The sequence below is a fragment of the Chironomus tepperi genome, unplaced genomic scaffold, assembly GCF_022539635.2.
Source record: "Chironomus tepperi strain 1889 unplaced genomic scaffold, CSIRO-AGI_Ctep_v1 contig_244, whole genome shotgun sequence".
Lineage (NCBI taxonomy): Eukaryota > Metazoa > Arthropoda > Insecta > Diptera > Chironomidae > Chironomus > Chironomus tepperi.
The window spans coordinates 710,602-732,087 of NW_027226366.1; the positions used below are offsets into that span (position 1 = coordinate 710,602).

A 21,486-nucleotide genomic window follows, 5' to 3' on the forward strand; every position below is an offset into this window, starting at 1 on the left:
TGACGGTTATTTTTACGTGAAGAAAAAAATAATTTAGGAAATAAAAACATTAAGATTAAAATAGGAAATAAGTGAAAAATTGACAAAATGGAACAAAGTGTTGTTGAAGAACAGGTTGATAAACTTAAATTGGTTGAGAATATAACAGAAAAGCTGCCACCAAGCATGCTAATATGTCCTTTCTGTGCTGAAGAATATTTATTTGATTTTACGATAAAAACACATTTAATTAAGGAGCATATTGAAGAAATTATGGAACTAGATAAGTGGCCAGTTCAGCATCATTTTTGTCCTTTTTGTGATGCTATGGTTTATTATAAGTCAATTCTTCCAAAGCACATTGCATTTGCCCATTCTAAGAAGGCACTGGACGAATGGTTCTCAATTAATGATAATTTACAAAAATTCCAAACAAACAAGGAGAATCAACAGGAACCAAGTATTAAATTTGCAGACTGTTCACCTGGACTATCAACATTCTTTAATGAATTGGACACTTGCGACAGTATTAAGAAGTTTAAGAAAAATGACAATAGTGTAGTTAATACACCAAAATCGATACTTAAGAAGACGCCACATTCTGGTAAAATAGTAATTTTATCGCCCGAATCTGTAGCTTTAAAACGTACTATTAATAACTTGAAAAGAACAGCAAGTGCTCGTAGAGAACTTCGTTTTGATTTGCCGCCAATTTCACCAGAATTTAAGCCACAAGAGACTCTTCCAATGCTTGATCTCAATTCGACACCGACGAAGAAAAATTCAGGATTTTGGAGCTTCCTTAAAAATAAATCTAAAAGTCCTCCGCCGATTAATGGAAAAATTAAAAAGAAGATCCGGAAGAAAGCATGCAAGTTATCAAATCGTTCAGCCAATTCCATAATCACCAGCACACCAATGTCTTTAAATTTTAATGGATTTGAATCTGATGGTTGTGAAGAGCTGGAAAATTCAATTGGAGGAAACTGGAAATCAGCAATGAAGACGAGTGATTTTAAGCCACTCTTCCTATCTGCTGAACGTTATCAATGCAATTTATGTAAGGAAAAGTTTGATTCTAATTGCGAGCTCCTGACTCATCAGAAAGAGAAGCATAAATGGATAAATATCAAGCCTCACTTTCGCTGTGGATCTTGTGGAGCAAAATTCTTTCGAAACAGTCTACTTGTTAAGCATTGTCATCACCATCAGCAGAACACACCCATTAAGCATAAAAATTAATTAATTCATATATCAGGTAATGTGACACTTGCTGAACTAGAATAATTAAGTCTGATTGATATAAAATCTTTTTTTAGGCTATTAAGGACCATTAAGGACATTCATTTTGGAAATGAAAAACTCTGACAATAGGTCTTGATCGATCAAGTTTTGATTAATATTGATTATATTTAAATAAATTCATTTAATTTATACACACACATAAAAATTAGATTATTGTCCCTTTTATTTACTATATATTGATGGCATTAAAAACAATAAAAGCTTATTTAAGGACATGCTATCACAAAAATTTTACAAAAAATCGGTAAAAATTCACAAACGCGTTATTTCTGTTTTAGTTGGAATGTAACGTGTTGGATTATTACGATTAAGATTTGAGTAGTATCCTTGATATGATTGATTTACATTAAAATTATTGGCCGTATTATTACAGACAGCACAATTTGATGAGATTACGGGCTTTGGTGATCGCTGTGTTGTAGTTGTTGTTGCTGTATGTGGTGCAAGGCACTCACAGCTATCGTCATATTGAGCGTTATTTATGAGATTCTCTGTTGATTTTGTCGTAATTATTGTTGTTTTTGTAATTGTCTCTTCCTGTAAAAATGCTTGTGGAGCTGGCACATAATTTTCAACTTCTGTGTACGACGAATAACGTCCGTATGGAGCCTGATTAGATTTTCTTGAAATTATTACATGACCTTGTGGTATTTGTGACTGTTGCTGTTGACCCTTATTCGTCGGTGTTTGATAATTCATGTATGCATTGTTATTTATGCCACTTGCATAATTTCCACCTACCCCACCACCACCGCCGCCAGTTTTACCTAAATTATCCCATGATTTAGGCTTTGAATTATTGTATTGAGGTGGAATATACGCATGAGTTGTCGTAATAGAATTTTGAATTGGCTGTACTTGACTGGGGTGAACGTATCGATGATGAATGAAAGTATGATTTGGTGCTGTAGATGTTGTATGATAAACTGAAGTCGGTCGTTGCTTAAAAGCACTTTGTCGATTGCATGTGGTTGCTGAGTCGCTTTTTGGATCCCACAATGTATCATTGCTTAATGAACTTGTATAGCCTGGATTTTCTACAGCATTTCTATGGCAATGGTCACTCGAATTACATGAATGAAGACTACATTGACTAGCAAGTTGTGAACTAATGTCATAATTATTTGCGTGATGTTCCTGTATGTGTAAATATTAAGGATAAATTGAGGAAGAATCAAAATAAACAATAACTTACATGCTTGACATTATCAAAATGCATTGGATTTTCAACTTGCGTTGCGGCATGTGATTGTGAACGAGGTCTAGGTGGCCGTTCCTTTTCACGATGCTTATGTTTATGATGATGTTCCTTATGATGCCTCGAGCGACGTTTGACTGGCACACAATTTGCTTCACAACATGGACTAGCCAAGTCATAAGCATCAAGACTTGTATTGTCTTTATCATTTGCTTTGTCATTTCCTCGTCTTATCAGATGTCCCATACATGGATTGCAGCTATGTATTGCATGACAATGGCGTCGACTTTTCGAAGATTTTTGTGGCTGATGTTCGGAAGCATTATGCATATTTGTATATTCTAAGGATGATGAATCTTGTACATGATGGTGATGATGATGCTGTGGCTGGGTTGTGGATCGCTGTAAGGGACTCTGTTGATTTGATAAGCTTGAATAAGAATTATTTTCATTTGATGATATGAAATAGTTGTTATGCGAACGTGGTAACGAGGATGATGACGTATTTGATACAAGATATTCACCACTACTATTTGGTGTTGATGATTTTATGATGTGCTTATGATAAGGATCTAAATACTAAATTGAAAGATATTAAGTAGCCTTTAGCATAAATTCAACTTAATTATTCAATCTTACTGACTATGTCTACACACCCAATTACTAAATGACAATCTGTACACTAAATTAAGATTAATGTATGGCTTGATGAACATACCTGATAAGCTAAAATGAATTGTGCAGGTGGCGGAATAATCTGATTTTGTTGCTTTGAAAGTTTAGCGACATCTTCTGTCGACAGAGGTCGTGTGTATGGCAGTGTAGTTGATTCATGATCAGAAGGCGATATTTGAGTATCGGTTCCATTATCAGTTGCTTTCTTACGTGCAGGCAGCGAATGTGTCTTCCATTTTCCATCAACAATTTCCTTTTCTTTCATCACAATACCTTCAAGTTCAGCCATCTTATTTTGTAGAATTTCTTGTAGCTGAATATATCTCATATGTAGTTCAACCTTACGTACGCAATTCTCAAACAGAACAACCATTCGCATACGACTATCACAGTGTTTAATGAAATTGACTAGTGTTTTATGATCAGCATTTTCCATATCAGTTCCATTGATTGACAATATAACATCACCCTCACGCATGCCAGCCTTATAAGCCGGCCCATCATATTCTACATGATCAACATACGTAATCATTTCCACTTCTCTCTCCTTTTGATAATGAATACCATAACTTTGAAGTGTAAATCCATAGCTACCTTTCTTCTTCTCAACAATTATCGTACGACGCCTTCTATCTTCATCAATCGAGGTCGATGCTATCATTCGATCCGATTTAACGCGTTCCAATATTTGCGTTTGTGGCTGTAAAATAAAGGAGTAAACTAATTAAAATTTATATCGATTGGAATTTGTTTCTTTGTTCTCAATTTTTGGGGATTATTTTAATGTCAAGTCAATCGAAAGTTTGGGATTCGTTTAGAAGTAGTCTTAGAGACAGTAGCAGAGATGAAGCTAGGAAAGGGCAACTTAACCTTAAAATGAAATTGGTCTGGATCTTGGAGAATGTTTAGTCAGACTCATTACCATCGATATACTCTAGGTCATGGAACTGTAAAATAAGTTGGAATTCTAGAGAGGTCGTTCATCCAAGACAACCTAATTATTGTACAGCATAATCGAACAACCCCAATTTAAAATTGTAAAAAGGTATATGAATAAAATCAGGAGCCAATTCAACCCTCATTTTTAATTCAATAATTCCACTCCATCCCCTATTTGCGTTATGTCACCCCTTTTTTTTCATCATGCTGTTCTAATACCTGACAACATTTTTATAGCAACTCCCTCCATTGAAATAGAGAAAAGAAGAGTTTAGAGTAAGAAGTACTAATTGTGAAAAAAGGAAATCTTAATACCATTAAATTGAGATGAAAAGGCCTTGGAATCAATGAATATAAAGTGACGCATTTATATAAGCCATTCCGAAAACTCATTAAATATTTATTTAAAATATGAAAATGGAAAATTTGTTCGGATTTCAATCTGATAGCTAGCGAAATGTCGCATTAAAAATGGATTACTTCCACACAGATGTGTTAAAACAAAGCCATTCCATTCTCTGGAGAAAGACAAACATTTGTGGGGATTATTAATAGTAAAATGTAGCTAAAAATATTAAAATTGCACCCTAATTTCCCTCCTCATTATTTTCCATTAAGTATTTTGCTTTAAGACGAATGGAAGTACATAAATTATAATGAACATGATGATTACAGTGATGTGTGCTGCCTGTAGGGAGATATTCTTTATAAAACTAAAAGCTGCATACACAAAACAAAGTTCTCGGCCTTTTGTGTGCTGTAATTCAGTAGGTAAAGGGGGAACACTTAACATAACAAGCTGACATGAAAAGCTTTAAAAGCTTTTAATTATGAAACATTTTTTTGAAAAGAAACCAAAGCATATATGGATATGAAGCAGGTGGAATTCAAATGGGGACAAAAGATTTCCTTACAATTACGTTTTTCATTAAATCAAAAGCTGTTTATGAATATTTAAAACTCTCTTTGATATGTGAAGTTCCACAAACCTAAATTTTCATATCCACAAAGAACATTTTAAAACCATAAGACTTCCCTCCCCAACCAACCATTATTCTGCTCTATTTCTCGAGCATAAATTCTTATTTATTGTGGGAAATTTTTCTTTTTTTATGTTCCTTCATGTAAAACGTGATGCGTAATCAACAATACATCCTTTACATACACACACAGACATACAGGCATATAATGTAAGTCAATGAAATTGAAAAATTAAGTTTATGCCCCAGGATTAAATGAAACCTCTATCCACGTTAAGAGGGTAAAAGTTCTCATATGAGCACTAGACACATGTACATTTTGTGTTAATCTTAATTGATTTCCTTTTTTTTCGTACAGCTTACTATTCCATTTTATTATAATCTAGGTAGGAATTATGTAGTGCAATAAATTCAACAGTTTGTCTATTGTGTATGAGGTTAAAAGGATTTTAAGTCAAAGGTTATGTTGTTGTAAATACTCAGGGTTTTCTAACGGTTGAAAAATCAAAACTTCGTAGTTTTTGCCCTGCAAACTTCAAAAGGCGGAAAATTTTCAATTTTCAATTTATTTATGGAGGAATAAGACGTATTTGGAAAGTGCTCAACATCGGGTAAGTAAAATATAATAATCATAGTTCTGATACCAGCCATTAAATGTTTACAATCCAGTAAATCTTTGATATCCATTCACAAAATGAACAAAATTGTAAATAATTCAAAATTTCACCCCAAAAAACATTATTAAATGTAGAAAAAGCGCTATATCTAATCATAGAATTATAATTGAATTGAACCGTAAAGAATCTCCTAATATATTCATGTCTGCAAGACATCTACTAACAAATTTGAATGTTTACACTTTGTATTACATCCTTCTATAGCCTTGTATGATGGAAAAGAAAATCCTATCATCATTCTTGTTGATTGTAATTTAATTCAACCTGCTCTTCGCAACGGAAATAGACATAAATATGTTACTGGATGATTTATGCGCAACCCTTATTTATATCATAATAATGCTATAAAAAATTTATTTCAAAAAAATTTTTATGCCATTCGATATGACTCTTACCCTTGAGCCAAAATGGAAAGATTTTCGCCAGACTTTTTTTGTCCGTCCGATTTTGCCAGATTTTTGCAAGATATTGGACGATTTTTTTACGCACGAAAAAATCCGTCCGATTTTGAAAGATTTTTGAACGATATTGCCAGAAAAAAAATCTTGCATTTTCTGGCAAAAATCTGACGAATCTTATACGTCCGACTTTTGCCAGAATTTGCCAGACATATTTTTTGATAAAACTTCCGAAATGTCTTCCAGTTTTCGGTCCGATTGTGCAAGATAAATCTTGCAAAAATCGGATAAAAAAGTCTTTCGAATATCGGACAGAAATTGAAAGATTCTTGAACGATGTTGCCAGATATTTTTTGATTTTTTTTTGAAATTTTCAGAAAATCTTATAAGTTATAAATTTTTGATTTGAACCAGATTATGCCGTACTTTTTTTTTTACTAGATTAACTAGAAGTAGAGATTTCGGTTTCTCGTTATTATATTATCTTGATTTTAAACCCAAAATGATTTGATTAGTATATGACTATATTGCATAAAGGGAATTCGACAATTTCCTCGCAATGCAGCTTCCAATCTCGATTCTTTATCTAGATTATGATGTAGAATTAAAAAACAAAATAATTACAAATTATTGACGTTAAAAACACCAACTTCCGAATCTTAACTAATTCAATTCATTCACATGTGAATAAGAAGTGAATAAAATACATTTAAACTAAACATTTTGAAAATTTAAAAAAAAATTTTTTTCAATAAGTACAAGATAAATTTGATTTGAAAAGTTAAATTCAAAATATAACTATACTTCAAACTTGAAATTCATTAGTAACTTATATATGTCTTTTGCCATACATAAAGTTATATAATTTCAGATAGCGGTAGCTCAGCGGTTAAGTGTACGACTTCAAACAATCTTCAAATCAAGCGATCCTAGGTTCGAATCCCAAGACAAATCTGGCATAATCTGGCAAAAATCGGACGATTATAAAAGGTTTTAAAAGATTAATTAGCTTGTGAAGTATATGAGAAAGAAAAAAAAAAGATGGGAAAAATATAATTTTTAAAATTTTTTAATAAAAAATCTTTCAAAATCGTCCAAAAATCTGGCAAAAATCGTTCAAAACTTGCATGCAAGTTAGTCAAGTTATGGACGATTTGTCTGGCAAAATCTTGCAAAAATCGGACCGATAAAAAAAATCGGTCCGATTAATAGCTGTTTTCTTGCATTGTCGTGCAGTTAAGGATTTTCAATGTATGGAAAATCTTGCAAAGTCTGGCAAAAATCTTGCATTCGAATTCTGGCAATATCGTCCAAAAATCTTGCCATTTTGGCGCTAGGGTATTAAAGGAAGAACATTCTCTTTTAAAGTAAGTATCGAAATATTATTCGCAGATGATTGAATTGCTCAGAAATCATAATCTGATATAAAAATTCAAGTACAACCCATTCTTTCGTTTTCATTTATTTCATCGCATGAATTTGATCCAAATGATTTATGTCAGAAAGATAGAGAGAAAATGAATGATGAAAAGGGAAATTGAGGGACAAAAAATCAATAATCAAAAAAAGTGCACTTTTTTGCTCTACCATAAAATCATTCACTCGTATACTTCACATCATCCTCATCCTTAACGATACACATTATTTTATTTTTTTGAACTCAGAGGAAGTCTGTGTGAAAAATAAAAACACAGTGAAAGGAAATTTCTGTTATATTTTTACGATTCTGCGGATATTATTATGTACAATACATGTTCGTTTATATCTGTTCACTTTTTTTGAACAAATCATCAGATATGAAAATCATGTGAGGGAGAGAACATATGCTCGATGGAAAACGAATAAATTTAATGTACCTTTAATATCCCCAAACCTCTTGAAATGTCATTGCCATGTATATACGCAATCGGTATTAAATTTGGACAATGAAATGCGCTTTAGTATGCTGTTACTGTGGTAATGAAATCATTTTCCTCTGAGAATTTTCCCTTTTCTCGTTATGATTAATCACTTGATTTAGTTATTCTCTTTATATATATTGTTTTACGTTAATGAAGGACTTTTTTGTGTCATGGATACACAAAATGGAATGGAAAAAATATAAAAAGAATTAGGACAGAAATGTCTTAAGTATTTTATTCGCCTACATTAATAAATGATTTCGTCTTTATTTATGAAACAATAAAACTTCTTCTTTCGGCATTAACACAGACATGGCAATTTGGGAGTATTATTAATTAACATAGTTTACTCATATTTTCTCTTTCTAGCTTGTAATCAGTTTTTCTGGTATGTGAACTTATGATTTATGAGGATGGAAAAACGGGAAGAATGATGACTTAATAATACGTCATAAACGGGATACGTCAGACATTTCAAATATTAAGGCAAAAAACGTGGCTTTTTTGGAAACATGATAAAAGAACCGGTAAAACTTCTAGGTATGTAGAATAGAACGTCATGAATATTTTGCCATGTTCAACATCTGAGACCAAACTAATAATTATCTGTAACTCAGTCCATACATAGTCAAAATGAGAATACCTATAGACAGGTGGAAGATACATTTATAGCCATTACGTCAAAAAGGTATTTTAAGCACATGTATCAAGAATTCATATGCAAATTGAGTCGAAGCCTTTACTTTTTAACAAATTTAACCTCCAACCCATGTATTGAATTGACTATTGATTTTTAAATTTCTTATACAAATAACATTGCCAACCCTTCCGATGGCTTTTTTCACATGACAAGACAAATTAATTCACTTGACACAGACCATTTTTTACAGCCAGGCGTGTGCTAGAGTGAAGTCATTCAAATATTTTTTCTTGCATGGAAAAGCCTTTTTTCAGCAACACTGCTGTGTGAAAGGATATTGATGTAATTTCCGGTACGTCTACGAATTAATATTTGATTTTTACATATCCTCCCCAAATTTTTATTGGGGAAATTTTTGGATCTGAATATTCATTTTTTTGGTATGTAACTACATTACTTGTTCATTATTTTTTATGACTCGATTATATAATAATAACAATATATTATCACTTTATAAGAGCTACTCACGAAGAGAGAAACTTGTTTCGGTTTTCCACTCAATAAAAGCCTTGAACTATAAAAAAAAACTGAATAGCAGTTGTCTTATGACAAGTTTTTGTATACAGAAATGCAAAACACAACAAACAAATTAGAAAATATTGACCATTGAGGAATTAACAGTCTTTAAGTGAGGATTGTTGCTGATAAAAAAAATATCTTCAAATCTTAGTGCGTAGTTTAGAATAAAAAGAAATGACCTCTGTCAAGTGCAAGCTTAGTCAAAATCGTAAAATATCATCAATTTTGATGATAAGTAGGTTGATTAATTAAAAAATACAATTCAGTGCTAAAAGTATGCATAATATAAACCTAATTATATTCTCATTACCAGTTTTTCTATTTGTGGTCGTTGTTGCGAATTCAAATACAAAGCCGATTAAGTATAACAATAAGGTACATTTATTGTGCAGTTATGACAAACCAATTAGTGGATGTAGATTTAGAATACCTGGTGATCTAAATGATATTCATTTGGATGATAAAATCAGAAATTTAGGAAGAAACAAGTATGAATACTTTGGAAAAGGATTCAATTATGGTGATTGTGGCATCACAATAAACAACGCTACAAGTGAGAATGAGGGACGCGCATTATGTACACTGACAGTTAATAATAGCTTTGAGCTAGACGAAACGGTAGAAATCAAAGTATTTGATTTCAACAATTTGCATATGGGCTTGCCAAAATTGAAAATATTGAATAGCGGTCCTCTGAAAGTAAGCCAAACGTTGGCGGCAGAATGTGTTACGAAGAGCGTCGATCAATATTCAAAAATTTCATGGTTGCTGAATGATAAGATTTTGAATAATACAAATACATTGACTATCAAACGATTCGAGCGTGATAAAGGTACAATTTTCGAATTAAAATCAATTTTGAAGCATCAACTTGACACACTTGATAATGGAAGCACGTTGAAGTGTCGAACAAGAGTTTCTAATTACTCTCAAGAGTTTGTGGATACAACATTAGATCTAGTGGTGTTAAATGAGACAAGATTAATGGAGCCTAAAATTGGCTTACCATTTGACATTTCCATAAATATTTTTGCCTTTCCGCGCGTTCTCTCTTCAAGATGGAAAGTTAATAAACGTGTCATTTATTATGGAAAGTCAACTAATGAATTCATATCGAGAGAACTTAAGTATCTTGGCAAAAACGAATGGAATGCTGTTTTACATATTATAAATATCACAGACCAAAATATTCATTATAATTACACACTTCAAGTCAATGATTCGGAAGGCACTAAATACTATAATATACGTCTCGATAAATCAATTAATGAAGCAAATTATTCGGATGATGAGACTAATAATGAAAGCACAACATTGGAGGAAGAAACAACAATTTCATTACAGCCTCTAAAAATAAGTGAAAATTCTATAACATCATCTCCGAAATTCAATTTCACCAAGCAACAACAACAACAACTTCAGCAACATAAAGAAGAACAAAAATCAAACACGTTTAGAAGAACAACAACTAGATATTACCATTATAATAACAATACTATATCACATCCATTTACCACAGAAAGAAGAACAAAAAATACTCAAAAGCAGCAACAGAAAAACACATCTATATCGATAACAGAAATGACAAGTGTCTCTTCTACTACCTCCACCACTATGACAACAACTGAATCGAATATTATTGTTGTTATGACAAAAGCATATACAAATGAGACTGAGGGAGAAGAAACGACAACAGAAACTGCTGTCGATGAAAATTCATTTATAACTGAAGAAATAACTACACAATTCAATGATGTGGAGATTGAAACAAAGGAATTCAATACGACGACGACAACAAATAAAAATTTAATTGAAATTATCGCAATTGATAATACAAATGACCTAAAACGTTTTGAGACAACGATCGAAAGATTTTTCATTAGAGTAAGCTTCGTGACAATGGTATTAATCATTATAATATTTCTCTTATTGATGTGCCATTATCGACATCAAGTGACTGTACTAAAAACAGAAATCATTCAAATGAACTTGGAAAATTATTATAATCAATCTTGCATGTATCCATCTACATTCAACGACTATTCATCAACAAATTTTCAACAGAACGATGGAGTGCCATTTTATATTAAAAGGCCACTAAATGTTAATCACATCAGTCCAAATAGCAATAGCAGTAGCGGAGATTCCGACAGCAGTAGTCAATTCTTGTCAACATATAATACAAATAGTCATCTATATCAAAGTATAGACGCAGATGATATTGATAATCATGTCTATGACGAGATCATTCAGACGAAAGAAAATGATGAGGAAAAACCGAATAATTATGAGAATAATGAATCATTTAATAGTAAGTGAAGTGACACAATATTATCTGTGACTGATTATCATTCATTAATTAATTTATTCTATCATTTTAGATATAAATGAAATGTTAATTCCATCACACTGCCATACGCTCATGACAATTCATGAGGAAGAGGAAGAGCTTGAAGCTAGTCATATCCAAATATTATCAAAGTTAGAGTCAACTTACATTTAAGGAATTGTTGAATATTTTATTATACTCTTTTTTTGCATATGCATTTTATTCTTTTTGACTTTATTTAAAGAATGAGAAATTGTTGTAAGCAAAAACTTATCTGAGCTGTGAGATTAGGGAAAAATCATGAAATATTTACACAAGAGACGAATTGCTATAATTGATTTTTTTTGTGTTGTGTGTGAGTCTAAAATAGACGCAATTTGAGAATGTATATGCGTATGTATACGTCTGAGCCTTAAGGCGACAGACTGAATGACTTTTCAATTGATTTTTTTTATATATATTCTGTAGAATCTTCTTTCCATACCCATCTGATGAATGAAGTTTATTCTCATTTTATTCTATTTTGCAAAGCAAATAAATACAAGTACAATTGTGGATTCGATGAGATGTATATCCAAATTTTAAATATTATTTCAATTCCATCTCCTTCTTCGTCTTTTGTGTCTACTAAGAAGGATCGCATACAAATCTCAAATTCCATCATCTGAACTTGAAATTAGCATTATTCAAATTGGAGATGATGGCTAAATGAGAATTTCGCTCGTGATTTCGGAAAAGCGCACTGCCGTGTAAATGATTTATAGATTTACATTTGTTAATAAAAAAAAAACTTTTGTGGATGAAGAAGAAGAAGAATGATTTAATTTAATGTAATCTAAATTGAGGATTTATATTCGGATAAGATATTCCTATGTAAAGCTTGTTATTCATAATACCATGAAATTCCACTTAAGTGCTTAAAGCATGCAATGACAGTAAAAGCTTTAGAATGTAAGCACTTGAATGAAACTTATTGAGAATGTTTGCAGATCAGTAAGTAACCCAAGAGTATAGGATGAAATAGATTCGACATTAAATCCCTAAATTTTATAAAATACTTACAGGAGGTGCCTCCAGTTCATCATCGCTGAATACGTGACGGTTCGGAAATTTCTTCTTACGTTCAGCCATACTTTTTAGACCATAAATTAATCTGATACACTTAAATATTTTCTCATAGATTTTTTACACAAAGTTTAATAGGATCATTTTTTACTCTTCGTTATTTCCTTTTGATACACACTTTCGTTTTCTTATACTTTTTTTTTATATTTCCTTTACACCCGATGTACAATGGATAGAAGAAATTACAAAGAGGAAGGAAAAAATTTCCATTTTCATCTTTCGTTGTCTCTTTTTTTTTCTTTTAACTTTAACGAACAGAAGCAAGTAAAGTTTATGTATATATGTGATGTAGACAAGAGATTACTTTAAAAAAAGTTCATAGAAAGTTTGTATAAACTTTTTGTAGGATTATTTTAAGCAAGTTTTCTCATTTTCACTGCATGTATTTCTATCATTCATTTACATGGTTTAGAAGTTAGTTCTTGTGGAAATGTAGTCGACCTGCAATATAGAGAAAAAGAAAGAAAAAAAAAGGAACTTTAGTTTATCAAATAAAAAAATAAGAAGAAAAGAGCTTGCGTACACTTTCCACTAATATGATCAATAAAAGCTTTTTCAAATTATTCACAAACATTAAGTCAACTTTAAAGCTCAATTTAGGCTTTTGAGGAAGTTATTTAGATTTAAAAGTTATTAAAAAGTAAATTTTATGAAGATTTTCCTTCATATTATTAGAAGAATTTTTTCACCGTCAACTCTGCCTGTTCTGTACGTGCCGAGAGTTAAAGAGAAACTAAATTTTTCACAGACAAAGGGAAAAAATTTTCTTTTTTCTGTGGAGGAAAAATCATTTTCGTCCGAACGCATTGGAGAGAAAAAGTTTTTATGCTCCTCTCTTCTTCTTTCTCTCTGTTATGCGCACAAAAGCTCTCCAACAGCTGATATGTATCTTTTGTTCCCAATATATATATATTTTGAACGTGTCAAAGAAGTAGGTAGGATGTAGATGCAAGGTATTAAAAAGAAAAATTTCGTTCATTGCCACAGACAAAAGAGGTAAGAACAGGAGAAATGCAAATGAGGAACAGAAAAGAAAAAGCAACAAAAGGCTCCTTTTGCTTTTAAATCACAAGAAATGTTTTATTCATCGTGAACTACTCAAGAGTAATGTGTGTGACACAAAAAAGGAAAATCGGCAATGGTACAATTTTATTCGCTTATTTTTTTCGCTCGGTTGGAATTTTCTTTGCATTAACTTTTTATTTTATTTATGCCTCAAATTCATGAAAGAAACATTCATTTCAAAAACATTTCAAGACGAGAAATTATGACATGAAAGACAGTAGAAAGAAAGGAAGACTTCAAAACAGGGTTGTTAAGTTCGACTGAGTATTTGTCTCAAGTATGTTGTCTAATTGATGTCTAAGTGATATCTTGTCTGATAAGATGCCGGAGCAGCATAATGTAGCAGATTGAACATCGCTCCTTCACCGAGTTAACTGCAATATGTCAAAATGAGAATAAGATGTCTTGACGGTAACATGACCCAATTTCAAAGTTAAGCGTAGAGCTTTATCGATCAAAACCTTCGTTCTAGTCAGAATGATGCATACACGATGAATATTGATAATGATCCATATTTTCCAATGTTCAAACCAAATGATCAAATTAGCAAATCCAATTGTCAATATCTATGATTTCAAGTCCCTACTATCTCTCTTACATTCATTATTCACTATACAACATCCAACCCTGCATCAAAACACATATATAATAAAAATATAAAATTTCTCTCACTTGAGATTATTGGAAAACTTTTCCTGTTGTTTCTAAATAAATTGTGTAGCGGCTGCAGAAATCACAAAAAGTTTTTGGTACCATAATATATTGAAACTAAAGCTATTATTGAGACGAGATAGATGTATAGATATAAATGATATGAGTTTTATTCGATTTCTTGTTGAATACGGGAAAAAGGAAGTAAGAAACTTTCAGATCATCGATTCACAATGTCATTCATAACCAATCAAGAAATGTATGAGATATAAATACACATTCTTCTAGCAAATAAATGGATTGGAATAATGATGGATTATTATGGTGTTAAATTTCACACTTATTGTCTTCTAAATCGATTGTTCCGAGCTGCATATGATCAAATCTGACATATCGAATTATGAATGTTAAGACCATGGGATGGATCAATACTGACCTTACGCATAAATGTCCGATGATAACATGTCGATTGTTAGAGAAATTATAAGAGGCTAATTTGGCATGACTAAACGTGGGAACTAACAAGCATGATTAGCTTTCAAGTACGGAATTCAGTAATTAATAAATTTTAAGGGTCAGAGGGCAGGTGTTGTAATTTTTAATACCAATTAGCGACTAACGCGCGACAAATCGTTTTCAGAAAATACTTTCAATGTTAAACCACGTCGTGTGATTCATTCAATATTTAAACATAAGCACTGCGATGGAACTTGAATCTTTTTTTATGTTTTCATGCAAAGTTGACAAGGAAGCAAGTCTTAAATGCTAAAATAAGGTCGCTGAAAATTCCTTTGACATTTTAGCGCGAGATTTTTGGAAAATGTTTTTGGATCAAATAGTTTAAAGAACTAATATACATCATACTTAGTATATGATGTTTTCATTATAAATACTGTGATTGGATTAGCTTTGAATTAGTAATTGCAAGAAAAGTTCATATCTTTGACAAGAATATGTTGAATCTTGATGTCATATATTAAGAAGCAATGACATAAGCAGTGACAAATCTTGATACTTACAATTCAACAAATCATTGAAAACGTCACTGAACTGAATAATCTGACAATTTCTGGATAATATTTTGAATTGTTGACTTGATCGTTGATGAAAACTATTAGAAGACTGCTAATTTATTCGAAATTGTTGTTGCTGCTATAATACTAATTGCGCATTTACTAAGCAGTTCTCTTAAGAATGTTCTTTTAATTTTGATTTTAAAGATTTTATTAAAATGCCTACTTTGATTTGAGCAATATTCAATCAGTTGAAAACAAATTAAAAGCTCCATACCAAGTGCAAGTTTAATGTGTCGCTATACCATACTTGATGTTTCTGGAGACACACTAGTTATATCTAGGATCTAGGTTTAAGAACCACTGCTCTTTATTAATCCCAAGTGCATTTGGGACAACAATACTCAAACCATTCTGAAACTTCTCATATCTCATTTTCATAAATGACATTCCATTACTCTTGAGTTAAGTACTCCCCAGACATAATAAATGACATATCCAACGTAATTCCCAAAATAACTAAATGTTATTGTATCTAGCCTACTGAGATATTTGTTAATTTTCCGAAAATTTCTTAGAATTTTCTCACCTTAAAGAAGTAAATAATTCACACTAAATTATTACCTTCCTTAATCTCAATTCCACCCAAAAAAACCACACTAATGACTAAATCACACCTTACATTAAAGGGAACTATTATTAATGTGATCCATAGCATGTGATAATCTATTTCGGAAGAATTTTGCAGAGGATTTGCCTTCATCAATCACAACAGTTTTTCCACACATTACTTGTTCTCGTTTTTTTGGCAATGGGGAAATGAGGAAGGAAGCGACGAAATTTTTGAAAGATTTTTTACTTCCATCTTCAGTGTCTTAACGACAAAAAATGTTCATTTGACGTGCTTACAGCAAAAAAATGTTGAAGATTATGTCAAACAGCAAGAAAAGAAATATGGAAATTAGATGGAAGTAATACCTGTTTGTCAATGTTGATCCGCACTCACAGATTAATTTAGGCGTAAGCGTTTTGGTGTATTCTTAAACAAGTGTCGATTCTGTGTTTATCATATTTATTTGTTTACGTTTCATCCATTAAAATATCCACATTCATAAACTCGTTAGACGACCTTCAACGCATACAGGTAAAATAAAAGAAAATCTTACTGCTTTTTATACAGTCAAAATATTTTGCATTTTTTCTCATTTCAGTCGTATTCGATCAAGATGATGTTACAGACGTATTTTGTTTATATTAAGCTGTTTTTTGTGTTGTTTGGTAAGCATTTGCATAAATTCTTGCTTGTTGAGTCGTTAAGAATTTGTTTTTTTTGGTGATTTTTAATCTCAGCCCATGTAAAGGCGCAATCAAATCAAAGCGTGAATTTAGTGGTACCAAATCCATATTTTGTTGCTGTTGAAGAAGGACAGAATGTGACCATCGTTTGTAGGGCTATAAGTCCAATTACATCATGTATATTTACACTAGCTGGTGAAGATAATCCAATAATACTCAGTGAAAATGATAATGAGACGCGTAGTGATAATTACGAGTACGCGGGTAATGGATTTGAGAGTGGACAGTGTGGAATTAAAATATATGGAATTAAGAAAGAAAATAATGGAAAAGCATTTTGTAAGGTTGATTTAAATGAACACTTGAAAGATATTAAGGCTGACATACCAATAACAATTACGAAAGAGCTTCCAACAGGTAATAACAATTTTTAATTAAAATGTTTTTTTTTGTGTTACTCAATCCTTAATGATTGTTTTCTTTTAAATTTGTAGACAATAAAATGAGAACGATCTGGGGTATTATATTGTTTACAGTACTGACAGTGATATTCAACATAGTACTGCTTTATTGCTATATGCAAGGACAGAAATCAGCAAAAAGGACAAAAAGAGCATTATCACAAAGTCATATAAATCCAGTTGCAACAAATATAATAGCATCAGAACAAATGAATCAAAATGATGTTGAGAAGCAACAATCAGCAGCATCAAGTTCATCAACGAGTCAGCCAGTAGATAAGAAGTAAAATTATTGCCATTGATACATTATTGTTCTATTAATATCAGGCCTAATCGAACACAAACATTTGTACATTATTAATATTATTACTGTTATTAAAGTCATGGTACTCTTAAAATGTAAACATCAATTGTGTCTTCAATAATAATAATTTATGTCATTGAAATGTGCACAGTTGTAATATTTTCATTACTCAAATGAGCGAATGAACAAACAGTATCTCTTGCTGCTTGCTCACCGCTTGTGGGAAACGTGAAATATTTTATATGAAAAATTATCATATTTAATTTGTTTTAAAAATAAAACTGACAATTTCAAATAGTTTTTAAGTTGATATTGAGGAAAAGAAGCATTAAAGTCTTACATAATAAATAAATACTCAGTGGAGATGCTATTCCATTCATTAACATATGTGTACACTATGAACTTATTTAATACTCAAATATAGATGCATCGTCCATAAGACGATTCTTTATCATTCCATTCATGTATGTTGACCTAAATTTCTATTTTATGCTTTCATCTTTTTTCATCATCCAGAAATAGAACACATCTCATTATGTGAAAGCCTCAAGGCAATATTAAATTCTACTCATATCAGTCCACAGCATGCCAATGGTTAGTCTCAACCCTCGCTTGCTTTTAACTTGGATCTATATCAACCGCAAACATGTCCAATTTAGATAACGTCAATAAAATGTTTTCTTTCCTTCCTTCTATTCCATTTAAAAATCCATTAATAATTCCGAAAGTTCTTTAAAATGCAATTAAGAAGATCCGTAGCATGATTAAAATTTAATTTATGAATTTTCCGTAATCTATCAAAAAGCGACGCCGACAACAAACGATAAATATAGCAACATTTTCATTCTCAATTTCTCCTCATAATTTTCATTTTTATGCTCACACTGTGTGGTAAATGAAATTTCATGCGCTTGCATCACTTGAGACATCATCTTGTTATGAAAGAAAATTTTCTCTCCAACTCTCATTAAGGGCCATATTTTAAAATGTTTTCATTAGGTGAGTATCTACAACAAGTTTCATAACTTTATCGAAATGCATTTTTGAGACACACACTTGACTTTGTGGTACCGAACAAACTCTTTGACATGATAGATGATGTCTATTAGTTTTATGTTGTCTTGAAGGAGACTCAAAAAAGGTTCTCTTTGAATTAAAATTTTAACAGTAAAATGAAATTTGAATTTAAAACCTTACAACAGTAAACATTTTAAAATCTAAAAATCCGTTAAATTTTTAAATAAAATCAAAATTAAATAAACATTAAGCAACACCGACAATCTCGAAAAATCTCTTTCAAAATAAACATCTTAAATTCTCTTCAGATTCTCTCTTTAATTTCCTCACATGCGAATAAAAATAACTTAAACATGTCCTATATTAAAGCGACGAATTTATGTCATTGAAAAATGCGTGATTAACACAAATGCAAAGTAATTCTTTCACTTGCATTATACACCTTATTTCTCTCAATGTCGCAAAGTGCTTATGATGTATTATGATATACAAAGTTCAATGGCCGTATGACAAAGTTTCAAGTATACTCTGTAACTTAGTAATAAATTAAATTTAAACTTTTTTTAATTTGTGTTTTAGGCTTTTTTTGTTTATGGATACGGTATAGTAAGAAGCAATAAAAAGAGAGCATTTGTACACGTGACTCGTAAGAAATTGAATACTAATATAAGGAACAAGGCTTTAAATTATACAATATCACGAACAGTAGTTCTTTTATGTCTGTAGGGAAAACGGTGAGTAATCAATAAGCACTTTTCGTGTAAAAATGGAATTAAAAGTGAAGAAAAAAGTTCCATTCATAAAATTTAAAGCTGCTAATTGATATTTTCATCCACATTCACAAACTATGCAGCACAATTTCACTAACCATAAACATTTAGGTTGTAGCGGTCAATTGAATTTTAAATATTATTTATTGTGCATAGTTTAATATCCCTTTTTAAATAAAAATTCAGTCTACCTTTGAACTCTGAAGAATAAACATCGTAAATTAATAAATAATCCGTTTGAAGCTCTTAATTACATTTAAACCCAACCACTAACACAGGAATTTATTTATTTAGTTGGTTTTGATATTATTTAATATGATATGGTATACCTGTATTAAGAAATGAGACCAGACACAAAATATCATTTCAGAGAAGCACGTACGGCAGTCAATTCATTCATAGGCTTAACATACAAGCCAAACCAAAACGGTAGTTGACAAACGGAAGTGAAAATGCATATAACAAAATCAATAAATATATAGTTTTTTGTGTTGCGAATATGTATGCAATGACATAGCTATAAATTTTTTATGCATAAAAAAAAGATTTTCTCATACACATCTGATGCATCTCTAATTTCGTGTATATATCAGATTACCTTAGACATTCGTGGGAAATTGCTTTAAATTTATTTTCAAAATATTATATCGCAATTTATTCACATACTTTAGTTTATTTGTAAGACATTATAAGTATGTACGGAAACAGATATGGTGTAGTATGCATATCGTAAATATGTGATGAAATTGAGAGTGGAAACGAAAGGAAAACAGAAAGATGTGACACGATAATTGTTCAATGTTAATTTAGAAACGTGTTTAACTAACTTACCACAAAGATTATTCCTCTTTCTTTACCGGCTTGCTTTCGGTTTGTTTGGTAGTAAATTCCTTTATCTTGCTTTTTTTCCTCTTTTGCCTGTAATCTTCTTCTTACGCAAAACTTTTATTAATGCTGATAATATTGTGGTCAGCTTAAAAAACTATATGCACATGTATCGATTATTTGCCTGCTTTTCGTTTCTTACTCTTCGGATTTTTATTCTTTCCTTTACAAATGTGTAAAGTGCTAATTAAATATAACTGCTTGAATCAATTGATATTTCCCAAAGTTACTAATACACTATAATGTGTGTTGAAAAATTTAACAGCAGATAGCAATTAGTGTATATATTTGCAGTAATATGCTTTGATTAGTGATTAGTTAACGCAATGTTCAATGTCAAACTTTTCGATTGAAACACTTTTTCGCACAACTTGCAATTAACTTTTAATTACTGTAACAGATTTCTATGAATAATTCATAGAATTGAACTTTGCACTTTCGTTATTAAAGCTTACTTGGATAGGCTTTATAAATAAAATTAATATTAATTTGCTAATTTATGTCGAACTTTTATACTAAACTTTTACTTATTGACTTATTATGACAACGAACCCGCCTGCCTGAATGAAAAAAAATTCAACCACACTGCTCGCCAATTCTCTTTAAACTAAATCATATGTAATGTATACAACCTCGACTTCTATTTAAATGAGTTTTCTTTTCTCTCTCTTTTTGCATTTTCATTCTCGCGACTTGCGCAAAAATCCGTGCTTATTGCATGAACTTTTTTGGTTCAAATACTTTATGATATCCTTAGTTAGCGCATTATGTGTGGATTTATTGCTAGACTTATTGGCTTTTAAATTTATTTTAAAGATTCTTGAATGAAAGTTTTCTAATTTTTAAAATGTCACATTTATTCTTTTTAAATCTAGTCTAGCGCAAAATGTATGGATGATTGAATTTAAATTCTGATTCTTATATATCCGTCTTTTTTGAACTGTTTTAATTTTGACTTACCTGCCTTTTCAAATTCGATTTTGGTAGCTAAATTTTTGAGGTCATTCACATCTGACATTTATTTACTAGCGAGCATGGATGAATTTTGAAGATTTTGGAGCAAAATAAATTTTTTGGGACTAAAACTTGATTCAAATGATGAAGTAAGTCTTAAGATTTAAAATCGAAGTTCAAAAAAGTTCCTTTTAAAGTCAAATTCAGAACAAAACATTTTTTTTATCTCATTCTAAAAATGCGCCGACTGTCCTGTAGACCAACAACTTTACATCGTATCATACACTTTATCCAGCTCATCCAGTGTTATTATATTCAGGAAATTGGAAACACAAAAGAAAAATT

General features: G+C 31.2%; 4 protein-coding genes across 9 annotated transcripts; 3 read left to right on the top strand and 1 right to left on the bottom strand.

The window, feature by feature from the left end:
- Positions 1-10: 10 nt before the first annotated feature.
- On the top strand, positions 11-1,460 carry LOC139091498 (uncharacterized). The gene is made up of 2 exons (XM_070641635.1): positions 11-1,237; positions 1,299-1,460. The coding sequence occupies exon 1, from the start codon at positions 88-90 to the stop codon at positions 1,219-1,221; it is 1,134 nt and encodes a 377-aa protein (XP_070497736.1). The 5' UTR covers positions 11-87; the 3' UTR covers positions 1,222-1,237; positions 1,299-1,460.
- ssp6 (short spindle 6) lies at positions 1,430-20,783 on the bottom strand. 6 transcript variants are annotated; one of them, XM_070641628.1, is made up of 5 exons: positions 20,134-20,783; positions 12,663-13,166; positions 3,201-3,857; positions 2,480-3,061; positions 1,430-2,421 (listed from the first exon to the last, which is right to left on the bottom strand). In XM_070641628.1, exons 2-5 carry the CDS (start codon positions 12,729-12,731, stop codon positions 1,537-1,539), a joined length of 2,193 nt encoding a protein of 730 aa, XP_070497729.1. In that variant the 5' UTR covers positions 12,732-13,166; positions 20,134-20,783; the 3' UTR covers positions 1,430-1,536. The 6 variants fall into 6 exon arrangements, with proteins under 6 accessions (XP_070497729.1, XP_070497732.1, XP_070497731.1 ...); XM_070641631.1 differs by lacking the exon at positions 20,134-20,783 and adding an exon at positions 16,044-16,062; XM_070641630.1 differs by lacking the exon at positions 20,134-20,783 and adding an exon at positions 15,461-15,596.
- Positions 9,348-12,179, top strand: LOC139091497 (uncharacterized). Its single transcript, XM_070641634.1, has 3 exons — positions 9,348-9,506; positions 9,585-11,582; positions 11,653-12,179. The coding sequence occupies exons 1-3, from the start codon at positions 9,446-9,448 to the stop codon at positions 11,772-11,774; spliced, it is 2,181 nt and encodes a 726-aa protein (XP_070497735.1). The 5' UTR covers positions 9,348-9,445; the 3' UTR covers positions 11,775-12,179.
- Positions 16,666-17,896, top strand: LOC139091500 (uncharacterized). Its single transcript, XM_070641636.1, has 3 exons — positions 16,666-16,732; positions 16,805-17,167; positions 17,245-17,896. The coding sequence occupies exons 1-3, from the start codon at positions 16,681-16,683 to the stop codon at positions 17,496-17,498; spliced, it is 669 nt and encodes a 222-aa protein (XP_070497737.1). The 5' UTR covers positions 16,666-16,680; the 3' UTR covers positions 17,499-17,896.
- Positions 20,784-21,486: the final 703 nt, after the last annotated feature.

Excerpts from the sequence above, each read along its gene's own strand:
- LOC139091498 (XM_070641635.1), top strand. The coding sequence starts at position 88 with ATGGAACAAAGTGTTGTTGAAGAACAGGTTGATAAACTTAAATTGGTT.
- LOC139091497 (XM_070641634.1), top strand. The coding sequence starts at position 9,446 with ATGACCTCTGTCAAGTGCAAGCTTAGTCAAAATCGTAAAATATCATCA. Across the intron at positions 9,507-9,584 it reads ATCATCAATTTTGATGATAA|TTTTTCTATTTGTGGTCGTT; the intron begins GTAGGTTGATTA and ends TCTCATTACCAG. Across the intron at positions 11,583-11,652 it reads GAATAATGAATCATTTAATA|ATATAAATGAAATGTTAATT; the intron begins GTAAGTGAAGTG and ends CTATCATTTTAG.
- ssp6 (XM_070641628.1), bottom strand. The coding sequence starts at position 12,731 with ATGGCTGAACGTAAGAAGAAATTTCCGAACCGTCACGTATTCAGCGAT. Across the intron at positions 3,858-12,662 it reads ATGAACTGGAGGCACCTCCT|CCACAAACGCAAATATTGGA; the intron begins GTAAGTATTTTA and ends TTTATTTTACAG. Across the intron at positions 3,062-3,200 it reads AATTCATTTTAGCTTATCAG|TATTTAGATCCTTATCATAA; the intron begins GTATGTTCATCA and ends CTTTCAATTTAG.
- LOC139091500 (XM_070641636.1), top strand. The coding sequence starts at position 16,681 with ATGATGTTACAGACGTATTTTGTTTATATTAAGCTGTTTTTTGTGTTG. Across the intron at positions 16,733-16,804 it reads GCTGTTTTTTGTGTTGTTTG|CCCATGTAAAGGCGCAATCA; the intron begins GTAAGCATTTGC and ends TTTTAATCTCAG. Across the intron at positions 17,168-17,244 it reads TACGAAAGAGCTTCCAACAG|ACAATAAAATGAGAACGATC; the intron begins GTAATAACAATT and ends TTAAATTTGTAG.